At 42.6% G+C, this 21000-nt stretch overlaps 1 protein-coding gene across 4 annotated transcripts in view; it reads left to right on the top strand.

Moving 5' to 3' along the window:
* nav1b (neuron navigator 1b) overlaps positions 1-21000 on the top strand; it is a 76232-nt gene that overhangs the window by 47747 nt on the left and 7485 nt on the right. For 3 of the 4 annotated variants that reach the window (XM_084349821.1, XM_084349822.1, XM_084349824.1), the window contains 19 exons: positions 3601-3751; positions 5160-5460; positions 7650-8400; positions 8934-9347; positions 10695-10736; positions 10833-10993; positions 11492-11662; positions 12460-12512; positions 12811-12834; positions 13285-13362; positions 16023-16106; positions 16432-16543; positions 16656-16777; positions 18113-18288; positions 18438-18594; positions 18967-19165; positions 19746-19843; positions 19938-20033; positions 20390-20558. In XM_084349821.1, the coding sequence (XP_084205947.1) occupies positions 3601-3751; positions 5160-5460; positions 7650-8400; positions 8934-9347; positions 10695-10736; positions 10833-10993; positions 11492-11662; positions 12460-12512; positions 12811-12834; positions 13285-13362; positions 16023-16106; positions 16432-16543; positions 16656-16777; positions 18113-18288; positions 18438-18594; positions 18967-19165; positions 19746-19843; positions 19938-20033; positions 20390-20558 (3359 nt within the window). Of the gene's footprint in view, positions 1-357; positions 583-3600; positions 3752-5159; positions 5461-7649; positions 8401-8933; positions 9348-10694; positions 10737-10832; positions 10994-11491; positions 11663-12459; positions 12513-12810; positions 12835-13284; positions 13363-16022; positions 16107-16431; positions 16544-16655; positions 16778-18112; positions 18289-18437; positions 18595-18966; positions 19166-19745; positions 19844-19937; positions 20034-20389; positions 20559-21000 lie in introns of those variants that run through there. The other variant, XM_084349823.1, reaches the window with a different exon arrangement.

The following is a 21000-nucleotide window of genomic DNA, read 5'->3' as shown; positions in this document are numbered from 1 at the left end:
TTCACAATGCTAACTGATTTCCGTGGTTTCGGACTACAAACTACACCACTCTACTCTTTGACATGGAGTATTTTTACAGCAGGGTATTAGTATTTTTTTTTTTTTACTTAGGCTCAGTAAAGGATCTGAATACTTCCTCCACCACTGTTTCTTTATTACTCGGCTGCTCGGATCACTTGCGGGTCACTGACGTGTTACAGTAGATTAATGGCGGTCACCGTGGTGAACAGTGAGGCGACAGCCGTTGGCCATCATCTCTGTGTAAGAAACACCGGGGTCTCTCTGCGCTCGTCATCCTGCTTCTCTCCCTTTTTTTTTTTTTTTTGTGGTGAGAGGGGGGTGTTGCCTGTCCAGCGGCAGACAGACTGCTCCTCTCTGCTCGCTGAATGGGAGAAGAAGGGGGTCTCTTCTCTGCTCTGCTCTGCGGAGGACATGAGCTTGAATGTCATCAGCACGCAGACAATTAAAGGAAGTTGTGCTCACCGATAAACGGTCACAAATGAGCGGCCGCGTTTTGATCGGGAAAGTGCCTCCTCTGCAGTCGGTGCCAAGACCCAAACGGACTTCACGTTTTACGCCAAGGTAATGAGGACATTTCATTGCGGGTTTTTTTTACCTTAGACACAACTTTTCCCGACGTTTTTTTTTTAAGTAGAGACTGCCTTTCTTTATGTACCCTCTCTTACTATCAAACGTTAAAGGTTATATCTCAGATAGATTTATTCTTTGGCTTTAAAACATAATCAACCCCAACCTGGCTTTTCACTAACGGTACAGTATAGTTACATTAGCCGATTAGCTAGTCATGAGTTGAGAAAAAATTCGGCTTGTTTCACAAGATTTTTTATACTTTAATTATGAGATTATACTCGAATACCTAAAAAACACAATGGGGTTCAATTAGTAGTCACATTTCTTTGTGTTGAGCTTCTCATTTTTGAAGAGTACACGTGTGCATTGTGTTGAGAAGACACTGATTTGGCTCCGGAAATTATAATTGTATCTGTGTAAAGACATTTTTCATTCTTGGAGGACACTGCGGTGCTGCTACCACAGCTATCTGCATAATAGAGGATGTGTTCACCACTCTCTCAGCCATAGGCATGCACCCCAGGAATCTTGTCTTGTATGCAGAAAATAGACAGTGCCAGAGATGAACTGCGAGATGCATCCTTCTTACTGTGTGCTATCTCATTCAGAAGGGTGAAACTGGCAATGTCAGTGCAAGTTTTATGATCTCACCTTTTCTTCTCTCTGAATTTCCATGTGTGCGTTTTTTTATTGTTCATATCTTTGCTGTGTGCTGCACCATGTGTGTGTTTTTAGTGATGCTGTTAGATCCACATCCAAGTCTGGACAGTGATTGTAACGCCTCCACCCTTTCTCCGCCGCACCAATCATCCTTCAGTCTTTTTTAAATCCAAACATTTTCACAGCAACCCAACCCAAATAATAGCACGGACACACAAATCAGAGCGTTGTTGGAGTCGTGCCACAGAAAACAAAAAGTTAATTGCCACCCTATGTATAAAGTATGCACTTTGCTGGTGTACTCCCACCCTCTCGCTGTCTGGATTTCACCTCTTGAGAGCAGACAGTTTTTGGCTTGTAATACCAACAGACCCTCCTGCCTCTTCTTAGGCTGACATCCCCGTGGGGGTTATTCATGGCCCCTCTGTCGCCGCTGACAGAGGTGGTATTGTTCAAAACATACCACGAACATCTGGGCTTAATGTAAATCAGAATTATTCCCCTTATTGATTTCATGTGAGAACATTTTAAAATTCTCCAAATCAAACATTTGTCTTTGGCCCCCTGAGGTGAAGTATCTGCAGCCACAAATCACTAAAATGTTGCGTTAAATGCCCAAAACCAGCACAAAGTGACGGGCTAAGCTTCTTCCCTGTTTTACAACTGCCACTACGACTCAGCTGCAGCCATGTGATTAAATCCAATTCTGAAACGTGTATGGGCCATTTTTGTCTCCCTGTATTTTTCTATGCAATTCCATGTTCCGTGCCTCTGCTAATTGCAGGCTGCAGACCCACAGAGAGCATTTTGAGCTCAGCGAGGAGAGCAGGAGAAAGGGGAAAAGAACTGATTCAGCTCAAGCAGTGACTCAGCTTTAAAGGGTCTTATTAATTTACCTTTTCCACTGTGCCACGTTTTTGCGCGCCAACATAAATTTGATTACCACCTGTGCTTGCCAGTAGTAATGATGGGGAAAGTAATTATACAAATCTGAGTTGGACTTGCCTTTGGCTCTCTGGAGATGTAATTTTTAAATTCAACAATGTGTTATTGCTGTTCTAAAGCACATAAAAATGTTTTACTCTCCAATTTTAAACCCGGAATTGTTTTATCCTCCTGTGGTGTTTTGGTTGACTGCGAGGCTATACCTCTTGTTGAACTCTCTTCACAGTGCTGTGCATTTTAAACGTATTCAAATCATGAGTGCATCCAGAGAAAGTGATGCCCGGCGTGCGAGGGTTGTCCCTGCCTTCCTCGCACGAGGCGCCAATCTGGCAGCATCTGTTTCAGGGCGACGCAGGACTTCATCGTGGGGTGGAGGGAAAGGTCAGGGAGGTTTAAAGAAGCCTGTCACTCTGACTTCCCCTCATCCTGCGTCTTTAGAGCGTACCAGACTGCGTCCTGAACCCTGAGCTGTCAGTCGCTTTGCTTATTATTCAGCATGATTTATCAGCGTCCTATAAACTGTCCCTTGAAGCTACAGTTAAAGATGGCAGTGTGTTTGACCCTCTTTAAAAACTGCGAGCGGCGCTGTCGTGATGATTTAGTCAGTTATGGTTAAGCTTATACTTTTGATCTTCACATTGACCATATTATTATTACTGCTCATTATGAGTTTACAAGATGTGAAATGGTGGGTTTAGTTAGATTTATTCACATTTATGTTTGTTAAATGTGGTAAAGGCTCCAAACTACAAATCCAATGATTAATCGATTAGTAGATCAAGAGAAAATTAATTGCCAACTAACATTTGCTGGTTCCAGCTTTGTAATTGTAAGGATTTGTAGCTTTCCTTTTTTATTTATGACAGTAAATGAAGAGTTTTTGGGGTTTTGGACTGTTGGTTTTTCACAATTTTGATATTTTATGGACTAAGTGATTAATCAGACTGCTTGTTATGCGTTTCCCAGAGGCTGTTGTGGTTTAAGATAGTTTTATTCACATTTTCAGTGTGCAGTGTAACTGTGGAAAAAGTTCCAAACACAAGAATTGCAAGGAGATTTGGAACGAGTACATCGTGTGACAGGTTATTAGGAAAATAAGTGAAAAATTTGCACTTTATGTCATAAAAAGTGAAAGATCCACTCTTGAAGCTTTGGTCAACATATGGTCTGGAGCTCTGATTGAATGAGAGCAGCTGCGGCCATGTTGGAATTACCTGCTTGTTTGAGCATGTGGCCACCTCCAGAGACAGCTTACAGCAGACAGATGGACATGTCACTGTCACTGCCAGCCTTCTGTCCCTCTAAGCACAGATTTCTGCTGCTTTACATTTTCTACATTCACATGTTTGCCATTCACTTGATGAGAGCGCATTTTTGCTGAGTGGTCATTCTGTCTTGTTTCAGTTGGGACGAGAGCAGCTCCATCAGCAGCGGGCTCAGCGACGGTGATGGCGAAGGCTCGGAGAACCTCAGTTCAGAGGAGTTCAACGCCAGCTCCTCCCTCAACTCCCTCCCGAGCACACCCCTGGGATCCAGACGCAACTCTTCTGCTATGGTGAGCTGAAATACAATACCCGACAGTCTGTGACAACGTTTTGCTAGCCTTTATCTTGTTTATTTTGTGAAAGCGGTGCTAAAGATTGCAACCGACGCCTTTATTTGAAGCCTTTTCGATGCTTCACTCTGTGATTTACTTTGTATTGTGTGTTAAATGCGAGACCTTTGTTTTGACAAGGCCACAAAAGACACCACAGACCTGATCCCTGTCATTAAACTGAAACAAAAGAGAAACACAATCTGTCACAGCGCAGTAAATCTTTACTATGGCAGCTCTGTGTCCTGTTCAGAAAATAACTTGTAAACTTCCGGTAGTTCCACTGAGCCTCAAAGCCCCTCTTCACTCAAAAATGTGCTTTGCTTATTGTTACTTCATTCTGCAGGATGATGTGCAGAGTTTTACACTAGAAGGCTGTTATAAGATCCACTGCTAAAGGTGGAGAGTTTCTCCACGCTTGGCCTCAAGTTTAAGGCATGCATGCATAACAACTAGTTCAGTAGCCAATCGTGGTCCCAACATGCAGTTTACACAAATGTGATGTGCATACTTGAAGTCTGCCGCGCACAAACACAGAGTGGACTTAAAACGTCTTGGTGTTAGTATTTTCACCACTAGCGCAGGACCTTTGGACCACGACAAGTCATGGCTAGCTGGTTAGCATGCTAACTTCAGTAGATATTTCTGCAACACAATACAAAGACATCATAATGTTAAAGCTGCTATTTGTTAACATATCTGTTAAAAATTTCAGTTTAACCTTTTCAACTCAAATTCTTACAGATTGCCCCTTTTTAAACAAGACAATCAACAGATTTATTGATAAATATAATCCTTAGTTGCAGCCGAAGTTCACTTTGGTTAAGTGTTAGTTGTTTTTACCTTGTCGACAGGTAAACATTTTGTCTTTTTGCTTACTTACAGAATGCTCAGCGGGAAGAAATGAACATTAGTGCTACTCAATGAGCCATCTGCCGCTCTATATCACATTTATAGGCTGCCAAGAAGCAGCATGCCCAATTTTGTCCTCAGTGCCACCTCCTCAGTGCACCACATGACAGTTTTCTATTAAAGTGTAGCTGTCTTTTTTTTTGTCCTACATGACAAATGTAAAGGCTCAAGCTCTCCTCTATTCTTACATTTTCTCTCTAATTCTTCACTGTGTTGGTTTATCTCTGAAAGTGTTAAATCCATAAACTGTTTTTTCAAATTTTTTGTCATCCGTCCTTTGTCTTCCGCTGTGGTTTTCTTTAATCCGCTCGGGGCATATCCGTCTATCTCTTCCTCCTTCCCACTGGAATGCAGCTGAGATGAAACAAAGATTACAGACAGCAGTCAATTCCGTAGATAACATAGACCATGACTGATGCCTCCCCGCACTGTGCCTCTTGTCTTCCCCTCTCTGCAGCTCCGCACCGATGCAGAGAAGCGCTCCCTGGTGGAAAGCGGACTGTCTTGGTACAGCGAAGATGGCAAAGCCAGCCACAAGCTCAATAGTTGCAGCTATGACACGGGGAGTCTCAAGACGGAGGCCCCGAGCAAGTGGAGAAAGAAGCCTCCTAGTCTCAGCGAAGATTCAGGCTGCAAAGGAGAACTGAAGAAGCCTCAAAGTTTGGGTCAGCCAGGAAGTTTCAAGAAGGGTCGTAATCCTCCTATAGGCGTGACGTCCCCCATCACCCATACCTCTCAGAGCACGTTGAAAGTTGCAGGTGAGATATGTTATATAGTATAAATAGGAACAGTTCACCCAAAAGAGGAAAATCAGTCATTATCGTTTCACACCAGTGCCGATGGATTGTGTGAAGGGTGAGCTTGTAGTCCACAAAACGTATCTGGAGCTTCACAGTAAAACAGCTTTGCAGTATTCTCCTAAACAACTGAAAAAGATTGGGACTTTTGACAAGCTCCATATAGCTTGTCAGGCATAATCCAAGTCTCCAGACACCCTGAGATGCCAATATTTACCCTGCAGTCAAGCTTGAGCACCCACCTCAGACAGGGTGCGTGCTAACGCTTTAAGCTTAGCAGCTACAGTGAAGGTTTGGGCTTAAAAAAGGGTTTAAATAATGTCTTTTCAAATCAATTTTGGATCTTGGGGCTTCTGGACACTTATGCTATGATGAGCTGAGTCATTTGATGTTTTTGAAGTTTTTCAGTGGAGAATGCTTTTTTGCTGTAAAGCTCCAGAAATGCTTTGTGGACTACAAAACTTCATCAGACTTTCCATTAGCATCAGAGTGAATTTTCATTTTTGGGGAACTATTCCTTTAATTACTAATTCTATGTCATCCATTATTCCTTTGTATGCTGGATCCAAATATAAAACAGAGCCTGTTTGTAGAGCAGCCAAGGCGGATATCTGCTTGGTATCAAGATGAATACAGAAGTGTACCCCTTAGCGTTAGCCAGGCTTTGATTTGTAGCACAGCGCAGAATACTGAAGGAAAAAATGCACCATGAAATCCATTTCATTGAAAAATCTCAGCTTAAAAAGCCAGAGCCATCTTTCTGCTATTGTCTCAGAGAAAAGCCTGTTACTTTAGGTCTGCAGAGATGCAGTGTCTGTTTACTGTCTGTAGCAGCTACATTTGTGTAATCCCTGGAAAAAACATACCATGATTAAATAATAGGTTAACAAAGAGTTTTAGTGCCAACATTTCTTGGCATTTTCATGTTACTTTCCCCAGCTTCAAATCAATCTGATTGTATATGTTCTGGCTGTAGTTTTCACAGGAGGGAAATGTTCCAGCAGATTCACTTTTAAGGTTTAGAGAATGACTGAAGAGGTCAGATGTGTTGCATTTGCTTTTCTGAATATACTCCAACTTTACCTTTAGCCTTAACTCAAAGTAAAAAAAAATAAATATATCCAATATCACTTGGAGATGTCTTAGGATAAGATAAAAAAAAAAAGTTTAATTTTGCATTCAGCCCTTCTAAGTCTGAGTCAGTTAGTGAGTCACATTGACATGAAAGCTCCTAAAGTAAATACAGATGTCTCTTGCCTATATTCTATCTCAGCTGTAATGGGTAGAATGACATACATTTACTTTTATGTGAAGGTGTCTAGTTAAGAGCGATATGAGGTATGACAGCGCGGATTATCCATTTTAGTTTCAGTCTTTCAAGTGGGGTTGTCATCATTTTTGTTAGTCCAAGTTTAGAGGTTTTACTGACTACTCACCAAGGTTATTATAGTGAACAAAAGTTAAACTGAAGCAAGTTGTTAAAAACAAAACAAACATTCCAGTTAAAGGAAGGGGGAGGCGATTCTGGAGAAAGATAGTTGATTGTTGAGTCTCATTCCCACGTTGTCAAATACCAACGCTGTGGGTTTGAATTTCAGGCTGAATAACGACCCAAAGCATCGATATTTGATGACCTGGGAACAAGATTCAACAATGAACTGTCTTTCTCCAGAAACACCTTCCCTACCTTTAGCTGAAATAAAAATGAAAGCTAACTGAAACCATATTCCTGCTATACTCTACTGTACTTACAAAACTATCTACAGTAAGATAGAAATATAAAGGAAATGTCTGAGGAGCATGTGGAGCCATTGGTGCATATGTTACTTGGATGTCTACATGATTGTGAATAAATTGCCTTCACAAAGTCTTTGTGTTTTTACTGTAAAACTTGTTCTAAACTTCTTAAATTAATTCCTGCTTTTTCTTAAAACTTATTGGAAAATACAAAACTAAAATAACTCTGCTGCTCAACCCTTCCAGTCCGTCTTAAGTAGCTTGTTCTTGTCAGGGTCAAGGTGGCAAGAGGGCAAATTGAGCAGCCCTCCTGCTCTTTATCATCATATAGCTACATGTAATCGTTATCAAGATTGCCATAATGTTGTTGTTGAATAACGTTGTCATTAACCTGTACAATGTCTTTTCTTTAGCACCTAAAAGTGAGAGGCCACTGGATAAATCCAAGATGTCTCTTAAAACTGCTGGTCTACAACGGTCTCGTTCAGATGCCGGCAGGGATCATCATGGAGAACACCGCAAGCCCCCGTCAGGTTTGGTTAAACCCACTGCTGGAGCCTCCTTCGGCTACAAGAGGCCACCGACAGCAACCGGTACCGCCACTGTCATGACAGCAGGGGGCGCCACCATCTCCAGCGGCTCTGCTACTGTGGGGAAAACCCCCAAGTCATCTGGCATCCCCGTGAAGCCTGTGGGAGGAGGACTGCCCTCGGGTCGAAAAAACAGTTTTGATGCCAGCAGCGAGCAGAGCTTCCTGGGGCCAAACGCCCGAAACAGCATCCAGTACCGCAGCCTGCCTCGACCGGCCAAATCAAGCACGCTCAGTGTGATTGGTCGCCCGGCAACCCGGCCAGTCAGCGGTACCATCGACCCCAGTCTGTTGAGTTTGAAACCTGTGCCCATGGCCTCCACTGGCCCCAGAATGAAAGAGCCCAGTAGCTGCAGCAGTAAAATGTCTAATCGAAGCACAGGTCCAGTGAACCAGACGGACCGAGAGAAGGAGAAGGAGAGAGCCAAGGCCAAGGCTGTGGGTGCTGACATAGACTGTGGTTCTCTGAAAGGAGAGGAGGCTCAGTCCACAGGAGAGTCTGCTATCAAACTGCACGGCCTGAGACGGACCAGCAGCAGCAAATACCCTGAACTGTCATCACCCACCACACCAAGGTCATTAAAACAGTGTTTTAAAGGGTTGCTTCACCCAAATGACAAAAAAAAATTCCATCATTTTCTACTCTCTAGTGTTATCCAGCCATGCAGTAACTGGTTTTATGGCTCAGGGTTTCTGCTGCCGCCCCCACAATCCAATGAAAGTACATGATTGAAAAACGACATCTTAAAAAATTCAACAGCTATATCTCTTTCCACTGTGTCCTAGTTACTAGAAATACTCCCGAGCTCACCATAAAGATTTTTCTTCTTTCAATCAAAGAAAAGGTCTAGAGTAATGGGAACATTGTTTCTTTAGATTTATGTTGCTGTTCAAATTTAGAAGCAGAAATCTCAAAACCTTCAAATACAACTGCAGCTTTCAGTCTGGCTATACAGTGTTAGAGTTCAGAAAGATCCTGAAATGAGTACATATTGAGCTTGTGCATGTGTCCAGTGATGACTTACAATATTAATAAAGGTTATTTTGAACATCATGTCTCAGGGCTGTTTTATATATTTTAACATCTCTTCATGTGCCTGATCCCCAGGATGCTGAACACTAAGTCTCTGGGTCGTCCACCCAGCTTGGCTCATCTGGACAAAGTCAACTCCAACAGTCTCGACTCCTGCGTGACGCTCCAGGACCTCCCGCCCAAAGTCCCCCCATACTCCAAGCTGCAGGACTTGGCTGGTTCCCACACATCCTCCCGTCTCACCCCCAGTCCTGCACCTGTGCTCCACATCGATTCCCCCGGCTCCTACACCAGTGACAGCCTGAGTGTGAGCGGGTCACCGCTGCTCTACCCCAAGCTGTCCATGCACCGCAGCATGGAGTCCCTGCCCCTGCAGATGAGCGTGCCTTCCAGCTCGAGATTTGTTAAAACCGAGATGCACGACAAGGAAGAGAGGGGTACCGGAACCTGGGGATCTGGACACAGAACCTCCCTCAACCTCACGGAAAGGTACGTCCCATCTTAAGAAGTGTCTGATGTCAAAAATGTGATTCCATCATTTCCTTTGTCCTCAGTGTATGTTGGGGATTTGACGCTAAACAAGAAAATTAGTGTGAAGGAAATAATAACCAACTTTTTGTAGTAACAACAAATACCAGGAGAACTCTAGGCTCTATGTAACATTTCAGAAGCAGAGCCTCTGTTCTTCAGCAGCCACATCCATAATCTAGTTTGGAGTTATTTTACGCACTTCCTGCATGTGTTCCTACAAGCATAAATACACATTTACAGCTCATTTAGATGATTTGTGGCTGTACTTGAATATGACAACATTTTGTTGATCCTAACCTCCTCCGTCGCTCATTTTAAACATTAATATAGCCGGTATCATAACACAGCTGCTGACTGATGTTCAACATGTTATGAGCCGTGATCAAATTTAGTACTTGTTAAGTTATCTAACGACACAAAACAGAGGTAAAACAAGATAGATAAGTAAATTACTGAAATGCGTACAAGACTAATACTAATGTTGGAGAAATATGGTAAGTAATTTGCAGTGGAAATTTTACTTTACAAAGTATGGAAATGGCGGATTAAGATCACAGACTTCGCTGTTACTAGAGGTCCCCAGGTAATACTAGTTCAGTATGAATAGGGCTTAAGTGAGAACCTTTCATTTGAAACAAAGATGGGAAAACGGTCCACAAAAATGTGTTGTTAGAAGATAAATGGTCTACCTGTGATAATCTGTGCTGACAACCAGGCATTTCTGAACTTTACATTGGCAAAGGCATCTTATTCTTTCCTCTCGTGTATGTTAAAGAAAGTGCACACATTAGTCAGGGAGAAATAATTGAAGGGGAAATGGTTATATGAGTAAAAATAACATGGCCTTTTTCCATCTTCCTGTGAACCAATACTTGTTGAAGTAACAACACTTTTCCATAGTGTGTGAAATAGAATTTGTGATAACTGTTTCAGTTTGAAAACGTCCAACATTGAGCTGTAAGTTTCTTGGCAGCAGACGTACCAGCACTCCATATTTATGTGTGTTTTCCGGGAAGGGAAACTCTGCTGTGTCATTTAGAAGATGGAGGGCTGGATCCATCAGAGGATTTCTGTTCGTCAAGGCGGAGATGAATTATTTTCTGCCAAAGGAATGTACTTTTAGGCAATCCCACGCTATGTGTATGAAAGTGCCCAGTGTGCCATATGGGCTAGATATACAAAAAGGATTAGAGGATAAACCCATGAGATGTCTTACCCAGGTCCTATGATAAAATAATTTGAAAAGAATTGTTCAGAATGACTGTTCATGTCCTATTGATAATGTTTTTATTCTCTTCTCTGCAGCTTGCAAACAGACAGAAGTACCTTGCCGAAGAAAGGCTTAGAGTAGGTCAAAACAATTACTGTTCAAGCATCATTTGAAATCTCTCACTGTGATGTTTCTCCATTGTCTGAAGTTTAAAACGACCTCTCTTTCCTCAGACGCTACGGCTCAAGCCTGTCGGATAGTGACGGAAGCAGACCGGGCAGGCGCCACTCCCACAACTCAGTCAGCATGACGGAGAGCGATAGCCCCCCTCAGCTGCCCTCTCCCACCCGCCCTCTCCACCCCTCCTCCGGCAAGGCTCCTCTCACCAACGTGGGTGAGTCTGCTCGCTCCATTTGGCTGCCAACTTCTAAAAACACTCCCCGTTTGAGCTTTGAGAGTAATGAGGCTTGAAATCTTTGATAAGCCATCCATCTTATCCTTGATTATTATTGAAGACGGGAACGTTAGATTCACACTGAGAGGGAAGTCCAGCGTCGTTATCACAGTTGAGAAATGTTGACACAAGTTGTCAATAATAGATCCAGTCGTGTCTGTATGATGAAGTGACGATGGCACCAGATTTGACTGCGACTATAACTTTTCATATCTTGACTCATTTAGACTGGAGTTTAAGTCTGAAACATGCTGGAGATGGAGGCCATAGGGGGTCAAGTCAGGCTATATTTATATCTTTGACTGTTGTGGAACCAAAGTGTTGCCTTTCACTGAGTCATCAGAATATGGGTGCCATACTGAGTGTGTGTAAGAGTGTTTCTCAACTGCATCCTACAGTGTCCTCTGTCTTTCAACAAACATCTCTCCTTTATCATAGTTGCCCCAATTTCTACCACCCCGAGGATATCGCGCTCCAACAGCATCGGCCCCCCCAGCGAGTCCGCCTGCGATCTCTATGGATCCTCCCCCCTGGGCAGCAGTATGTCTCTGGCTGACCGGCCAAAAAGCATGATGCGGTGCGGGTCTTTCCGTGAACCGGGGGATGATGGTGAGCATGCTCAGCCGGCCTCCCTGCAGGGGAGTCGCCCCACATGGCCTCAAATTAAACAAAGCTGTCTGCTCGTACAACACGCAATCTGTTGATGTCAAGAGGACATGAGCAAGGAAAGTGGAGAGGAGTGTTGGTGCCTCCATTTTAGATTTATAGTTATAGACAGTTATGTAAGTGCTTAAAGGCACTGTCTGTGATCCAAACGTAAACAACAGGAGAGCCTCCACCAATGATTTAAACCTGCTGTATAATGGGCAGGACTTTTAATAAACATGAAATCCCAAGATTAGTCATTTTTCAGGCTAAAGTGTCAAACATTAGTTGGTTCCAGCTCCTTCATTGTAGGAATATGCTTTTCTTTGTCATTTATGATGGTAAATGATGAGTCTTTTGGTTTTTGGACTGTTTGTTGGACAAAAGAAGCAATTTGAAGACGTCACTTTGGTCTCTGGGAAATTCCGATGAGCAGTTTTGAAGATTATTGTGACTTTTTATAGACAAAACAATTACTCATGAAAATAAACAGATGCAGCCCTAATGAAAAGTGGAGAGTTTTGGTGCCTCCATTTTAGATTAATAGACTTGATGGCACCATATATGATCCAGATGGAAACAACACTGGTGACCCTCCAATATCTATCATCATATTGCATAGCCCTATAGCAAATTATGATAAATGATAGATTACTAATGCTTCTTTAGTTTCTGGTTAGCTTAATAATATCTTAAAGTTGCCTTTAATACAAGTCAGTTACTTTTAATATTGAGTCTAATCTCTACCTTTCCTGTTTCAGTACATGGCTCCGTACTGTCTTTGGCATCCAATGCTTCATCCAACTATTCCTCGGTGAGTAGAGTCATAATATGTTCATTACAATCTTGCTTTTGGTGGAGTTTAATGCTTTATGACTTCAGTTTACACATTGTCCTGTCTTCAAATTATATTAAAGTCTTCCCTAGTCGGTTACAAACCTCTTAGTGAACTGGTATTGAATTCTGTGATCGGACAGCTATCATTACTTGTTCCAAGTATGTCTTTCACTGTTGTCATGTCCCTTTTACAGTGGATAAGCAACTGTCCCTAAAGTTAATGCCGTCCCTTATCCCTGTTTATTGTCTATTTGTTCTCACCATGCCTTCTTTAGAGTGAGGACAGGATACAAGGAGAGGTAAGGCCGACATGCCATGACGCTTCAACTCACATTGTGCCTTTCCCTCTGCGTCATCTGTCAGTCATTTCCTGTTGAAACGGCCCCATTCATCAGATTGTGTTATCAGTGCTCAGTGATGTCTGTGACTACGGAGCTCATAACCCAGTTCATTTTGTTTTATCTCTAATATTCTTTGTCCTTTTGCAACACCTGCTAACATTTAATAAAGACATTTTCAGACCTCATAAAGTTCTCAGTGCATGAGAGAAGTGGTAAAAATCCACTGTCATCCCTTCATTCAACATTTTGTATTGGTCTGAAGCGATAACATATTTTGTTGTTGGCAAAATCACTTTTTGTTACTTTTGTTACGAAACAACCCATGTTAACACTAAACTCTGTTTGTTCCTGATGCTATAAAAAAACATTGGCCATACAGCTGGGGCTTACTTTTCATTCTGTCCACAGCAAATCCGCAAGTTGAGACGAGAGCTGGAGTCCTCCCAGGAAAAGGTCGCCGACTTGACCATGCAGCTTTCCGCCAACGTATGTAGGATTTTTTTTTTTTCTTTAAAGATCTCCTTTTGGAATTAACTATTTTTATCGGAGTGTAATCAATCCAAAATGTAGATTACACCTCCTCTACGTCATTTAGTTTGTACCCCACAACCAACTTGGTTACAGAAACCCCATGTAAGCGGTGTATCTAATATCTGCACTGCATTTCTGTGAGGGTGAGATGTGGGGAAAATATGGTGTGAATCCTTGCTCTTTACTCTGGCCTCTCTCCATTTTGCACTGAGTAAGGACAGCTAGTCATAAGAAGATCCAGGGCACACCATCCTACTCAGGGCTTTTGAAATGATATTTGTGAGCCTTTATTTGATAACCGACAGTTGGGAGATGAAACAAAGGGGGAACAACATGTAAGAAAGATCCCCAGATGGGGTTTATGGTCAGCAACATTACCGCCAGGCCCCCATGTTTCCAGTTCTCTCACTGCCACTTCCATCTGTCTGCTGTTAGACACTAGTTTAACCTTAACTCTTTGATTGAACCAGCTGAGAAATGTTCCACCCCTGCTTCTACTGACTCTCTACAGGGTTCCCATGGGTCCTTGAAATCTTTGGTTTTGTGATCTCAGGAAAAAAAGTCAAGGCGTTGAAAGTTTTTGAACACAGACATTTGATTCATGTATTTTGTTTAAGTAAAGAAATGTAAGTTCCTGTGATATTTTTAATCAACCTTTGAGGTGAGTGATTGATCAATGTCTGGGTCCTTGAATTTTTAGCTAATCGGCCTGGAAAGACCTTGAAAAGTCATTGAATTTGATGTTTAAGACAGTGTGGGAACCCTGGCCCTCACTCTGCATCTTTTAGATGCCTGTTTGAATCACGCTTTAACACCCCCATACCACTGATCCTGATCTAATAATAGCTGTCAGTATGAACCACAGTCTCCTATTTCACGTTTTACCCACTGCCCCTTCTAAACTCAACTAACCTGAGTGTTTTGAACGACCTGCGTGACTGTATGAACCCTATCTGTGTGTCTTCCTTTGTGTGTTTTACTGTTTAATCCCTTGCCTAACGCCACTGTCCCTTTTTTTGATCCGTTCTTGGCTGGACTCGCTGCTGCCCCCTGCCTGCCTCCCGCTGACCCGCACCTCTGGATGCTGGGTGTAGCAGCAAGGCCAGGTTTGTTGGACTGTTGCTCCCACAGCAAACTCTGTCGCTTTCGCATGATTCTCAGTGGACGTCAAGCTGACGAGTCGCTGTCACCTGACATTTCTGTCGGGCTCGCTGCGTGGCACCGTCGTCCTCATCACCTACCATGAAGCATGTTGACAAGGGTTGCAAATAATTGTGTTTTTCATTATAGTCTGATTTTTCAACTATCTTTTCAATCAATCATTTTGTCTCTAAAAATGTTAACAATATGAACATTTTCCTAGCTGGATTCTTCATATCTCTTGTCTTAAAATTACTTTAGAGGATTTGCTGCAAAAAAACTAATTCTTGGCATATTTGCTTGAAAAATTCCTTTAATTGTCCATCAGTCAAAATATTGATTGACCAACTAAAGGTGGAGGCTAATTAGATATCACATATACAACAGTAACCTTTGGGATACAACTTATAGACATTAGAGAGAAATTATGAGAGAAGTTATGTAAAAACACCAACATTAAGAAGAAAAAGTGAGCCGAGTACTTTCTGGTGATGTAACACACTTTAAAGCAGCCACAGTGGAGGTCTGCAGTTCATGGAAAAAGATAGATGGCTGATTACATTTTTATTGAGTCGTTAGGACTGTTACGCCACACTGAAAGTCTTTTCTTTGGAGGTCAATAACATCATAAACAGGTTCAAGAGTGGCAGAGTTTTATATTCTTAGATAAATATGACCCTAAAGAAACACCTGAGCAAGGCAACCACAAAAAGAAATGAAGGAGGGAATAAGAGGCTAGCAGAATTTAACAAAAGGAAAGGAGCAACCAAACAATGGGCTGTCGGTGCTGGGAAATCTCCCTAAACTATCAAAACTTTGAACATAATGATGATAATAAACTTTATTTATATAGTAGTTCTCTTAACAAAGTTACAGAGTTCTTATAAAAGAAAATGAAACCGCACAGATGAAATAAGAAGAAAGAACGGAAGTAAAAAGAATAAAATGAATAATATTAAATACAAAGATATGACGGTATAAATAAGAACAGGAACTCATTAAACAGTCCAAAAAGCTTCCACAGAATAAGTATTCTCAGAGTTTAGTTGGGGAGAAGAAACTAAATCAAACAGAAGTAATACTGCAAAAAAAAGCCATGAATTTTAGAACATGTTTAATTGCTACCATCCTCGCCACGATGAGCATTAATAGTGTGAGACATCATAGCCTAAAGGTCAAACATGCTACATGACGTTGATGAGGTCTGCCCCTCATCGCCACACAGCTGCCCTCCCTGACCACCATTAGCCTAACGCCCTCTTTCATCTCTGACATCATCCACAGCTGTCCACTACTCCATCCCCACCCTCCTCTCCCAGCAGATGGAGAAAAGCCATTTGCTTGATGTTCTGTGAGCGTGTGAGGCTGCAGACAGATTCGATGCAGCCGGTGACTCATACCTGTCTGCTGTCTCAACCCCCCTACTCTTCTCTCTCTGTCTCTGTCTCCTCCTGCCTCTGTGTCCTCCTCTAAAGGCTAATCTGGTGGCAGCGTTTGAGCAGAGTCTGGCGCTGATGACGGCGCGCCTGCAGACCCTGTCGGTCTCCTCGGACCAAAAGGTATCCCGGTGATATCACGACACTAACGAATGTTGTACAGCCAGTGACATGACAAAGAAACAAGCCATTTAAGGCAGTAATACGTGATGATGATATAATACATCCTGTCAGGTAAAGGGAAGCTTCTAAGTGACATAGTTTTCTTGAAATGAGATGTGTCAAAGGTATGGCGGGATTTTCAGGCTGTCATCAACCACTCAGCACAGCCTGACATCCTCGCTGACAGGGGAAAGACATTCCACAATCCTCGGTCCAGAAGAATCCTGGTTCAGTTACCAGCCTGTGAGCTAACATGAACACATTAATAATAATTTTCTCTCCTCAGGAGTCTGAGCTCACCGAGCTGAAAGATACCATCGAGATTCTGAAGGTCAAAAATACAGAGGCCCAAGAAATCATCCAGGGGGCTCTCAGTAATCCGGAAATCACACCTAAAGGTACAGAATCTGCAGGGGATGATGTGCAGTATGATTAGGGCTGGCCTCCAAAACACACAAAGAGGTGAAGATGGTGGAGATTCAATGTGCTCTCTCTTATCCTGATATTTAGAACTGCTGATCAATCGTCAGAACTCCTCAGAAAGCATCTCCAGCCTCACCAGCACCACCAGCCACTCCAGTATGGGAAGTCTTAAAGAGCAGGAGGCCAAGAAGAAGAAGAAGAAGAGCTGGGTGAGGACACATTTGAAATATTGTCCCAACATACTTTACTGCGAGAGAGAATTTTGCAGCGGATTATGAATCAGATGTTTTCTTCAGCTCACAAGAGAAAGGGATGAAAGCTATTAAGCAATTTTCAGTATTGAGTTGTATCGTTCAGCTTGTCAGGGTTTGTGAGGTGTCTGATTTTTCGGATTTTCGTACTGTACAATATGTGCATTGGCCTGCAGGGTTGAATATTACAATATAATAACAACTTAAACAGGATTAGACATAAAAATGACAAAGGATACTGATCCAAAGATGAACCAATATTAATGGACAATTCTGATTAAAACAAAAGTTTAGGATGCAGTGTGACACATCAAATCAAGTCTTTGTACTGTTTTCATTTGACTACATGTCAAAAAGCATTCCCAGTTTCTGACATTCAATTGTATTATTTACACAGCATCTCTTTTCAGAATGAGTGGTTGTGTTTAAAACCGTATTAAATATGATCAGTTTATATTGGACCAGTCAGTAGGCCAGTTGTGAGCCATTATCAGTATTTATTATGTTGTATTTGATCTGATGACCTAGTTTATTCTCCTGCATGTGTGTGAGCTTCTCCTCCTATCTTGTTCCAAATCTGTTATTAAGTATGACTCTGGTCTCTCCCTCATGCTGCCCTGCTTTTTATTTTAGGTCTTTGAGGTGAGTGATGTTGCTGCAGTAAATAAACCCCCACTCACTCCCTCCCTTTCTCCAGCCCACATGCACTTAGAGTTACTTTCTGTCGTTCAGGTCTTTCTAAAGTTGATTTGTTGAGTCACTTTGTATCGTGTTTTGATCATATCGTAAAATTTGATTACGGGATTACAGGATTTATGTTCTTATGTAATCTGCAGGCCATTAAACTGTTCTGTAATACTGAGATCAAATGGTTCAGTCAAGATAACTATCACTTTTTTCATAACTTTATAAGGAGGTGGTTTTCAGAGACTGTATTTGATACCATCTCATCTCATTGTGTGCGATGAGCAATAATGATTGATGTGTTTTTGTTTATAATTTCATCCATTTTTATTCCTCCAAATGTTACATTCAGTTTGGGTTTGGACAGTTATATCTGCCAACTGTCACCTCAAAATCGTGCAAATATATGAAACCCGATGGCAACATAAATTAAGAATGAAGGAAGTCTGTATCGGAAGGTTAACAGGAAGCAAGTGTGGATGACAACTCTCGGCGGGAAACATGGCTTATCTGATAGAAGCAGCTCAACCTGACTGCCTTAAAGAGCTGCTTATTAATTTAGTCTTTAGACGTATCGTTTGTTCAGTCTCACATTTCTTCTCTGTGCAGTTACGCAGCTCCTTCAACAAGGCCTTTAGTAAGAAGGGCTCCAAGACAGGGCTGTATTCCGACATAGAGGAAATCGCCACCCCAGAATCCTCTGCACCTTCCTCCCCGAAAGTCCACCACGATGGAGACGACGCTGCATCATCAATGAAATCCTCGACCTCCGCATCATCAGCGGGGTAAACCTTTCCCCTCTCCCTGACTCCACTGACAGTAGATCAAACGGCAAATAATTTGAATCGCATGAGTCTCGGTCCTTTGAAAATTATTCTGATGATATTTGCTGCCTTCACACGTCTCTAACGTTATTTGACTTTAATATCTCCAGACTCTGTGAAGGCGACGATGTGCAGGATGATAAGGTCGTGACAGAGCTGCGATCGGAGCTGTGGGAGAAGGAGCGCAAACTGACCGACATCCGCCTGGAGGCTCTGAGCTCCGCCCACCGCCTGGAGCAGCTGCAGGAGGCCATGACCAGCATGCAGGTGTGTGTGATAATGATCAGTAAAGATTGGTTATCTTTCAGTGCCCACAGTTCACCTGTGGAGTTGGTAAAGGTATGTTGCCAAGCTTTTAATCCTCCACTCTGTGTGCAAATACTCTGAGAAGGACAGTGTTAGTCTACTGTGTACAGATAGTTTTTGTTTTGACAAAATACTGTAGTATCTTCAACTTTGTGGAGTATTTGATTTATGACTTGAATACATCTTATCTACTTGATTAATGGATATTTGGTTACAATTAAAGTAACATGCCTAGGTTCACCTTGTCATTCCTTCCTCTACCGGAGTTGTATTATGGAAGAGGCGCTGTGACTTGACCAAAATTAGTAACACTGTGTGTGTTTTTATCTGCAGAGGACAGTGGAGAACCTGAAGACTGAGAACGACCATCTGAAGACAGGCGGTCTGTCCCCCTGTCCATCTCCTGGACCCTCAAGCTCCCCTTCCCAGTCCTCAGGCCTCACTGCTCTGGGGAGTTCATCACCTCGACAGTCAGTAGCCATGCCCATGCCCAAGAGCTACAGCAGAGGGCTGAGTGAGGGAAGCACCTCAGGTACAGTTCAGTCTCTGACATGTTGACAATGTGAAGTGTGTGTACACTCCTGACCTGTAAATCCGGTCGTTTAGTATGCTATTTACAAGCAAAAAGGCATATTATATCATTTTCACAAGGGTTGGGCTTTGGACCTGGTTACTGAGAGTGCGATAAAAGCTGTGAGTAAAAATCCAACAAGAGCAATTTGTCAAAACATTTGGCACCTTTAGAGCTGATGAATAGCCTGTTTATTCTGAGGAGTGTCCGCCTGAGAGCGCAAAAATGACGGAAGGTTTTATTCTAATTAGTATAAAAGCTCCTTGCACCTGATGTACTAAAAGTAAAACAGCTTATTTTATCACACTATTTACCACCCAGATTAAATTAAATTTAGGCCTCAGTAGCTCAGGAGTCTTCCTTCATAGCAAACTCTCTGCTAGGAAGCTACATTTTTAAAAGGTAGGAGTTGGATTACTACACCTATGTGATCAATGCTGATTAACTAAAACAACCCCAAAAGCAAAACGCTGTCATACAAGCTACATCATCTTTCTTGTGTTTTTCTGTCTCTCTCCTCTTTTTATTTCCTCCTCAGCAGAAGTCTACTCTGCAGATACTCTCACTCTTTCCTCACAGAGAGACGATCACCGTGTGCGGGTGGTGGTGTGTGTTGCAGATTTACACGTCTTCAAAGATGTAAGTGTGATGTTTGTCGTCTGTCCTTCTTCAGAACAATGAACATTGTTTAAGATCCTTGTGTCACGTGTTTGTCGCACTTTTATGTCGACAGGAGGTCAAGCAGCAGGATTTCTTTGTCGGCACCGTCAGAGTGAACGGCAGGATGGACTGGCCCATGCTGGATTCAGCTGTCAGCCAGGCTTTCAAGGTGGGTCGCCGTCTTCTGACAACTTTATTCAATGTGACCTGTCCGAGAACTGAATGTACAGATTGTATCAGGCTGCGTTCAGCTGCCACAATAAATTTAGCAGGTTGTTACTTCAGAGAGTTTAACCACTGAACACTGCAGTATGGAGTCATACTTTGCAGGTCTTGCTGGTTTGATTCGTAGTCAGTGCCCAATAAAACCAAAGCACTCATAAGGTGGATCGTATTTACTTTAGCCTTTAGCTCCCAGCTATTGGAATATCTTAAACCATACAAGGAGCAGCGTCTGTCTGCAACCACAAGATCATATTTAGACAGAATTACTCACTTCTCTTGTTTCTCCTCTTTTCATTCCAGGTGTACATAGCCAAGGTGGACCCCACCTCCAGTCTGGGCCTGTCTACAGACTCCATCTACAGTTACAGTATGGGCCACATTAAGAGAGTGCTGGGTGGAGAAGCTCCAGAGACGCAGCCCTCTCGCTGCATGTCCCGAGGCCCCACTGGCATCACAGTGGCTCTGAAAGGTCTGTGTAGTACCTGTGCCATTTAAAGTCATATCAGGTTTAAGATGTACAGATTTACTTCTGCAGACTTGGGAGTAAATACATTCATTTAGATTACATAAAGTGCCAAAAACTGCAGTTCCTCGTGGGGCCACTTGAGGCAAGCTTCAAAAGCAAATCAATCTGCCTAGAGTTAGCTAGTTTTCAAGGTAGCTGTAAGCAGCCAGGCTTCACTCAGCCCCTTCAGCTCCACCACATCTCTTTGCCCATTTTTGGATTAGCTGGCAATTAGGTGGAGTCAGGCGATGTTGGCAGCCACCACACTGAGCTCCTGGCTCTTCAGAAAGCTATGGCTGGGGACTCCATTTTTTTATACAGACATGATTAGAATCCAGCAGTAACAAATTGGTAATTTAGAAAAATGTCACCAAGAGTTGATTTAGTGCTAACTACAGTCCAGGCT

The sequence above is a fragment of the Pagrus pagrus genome, assembly GCF_965226575.1.
Source record: "Pagrus pagrus genome assembly, chromosome: 3".
NCBI lineage: Eukaryota > Metazoa > Chordata > Actinopteri > Spariformes > Sparidae > Pagrus > Pagrus pagrus.
This window is presented reverse-complemented; position numbering and strand designations above follow the sequence as displayed.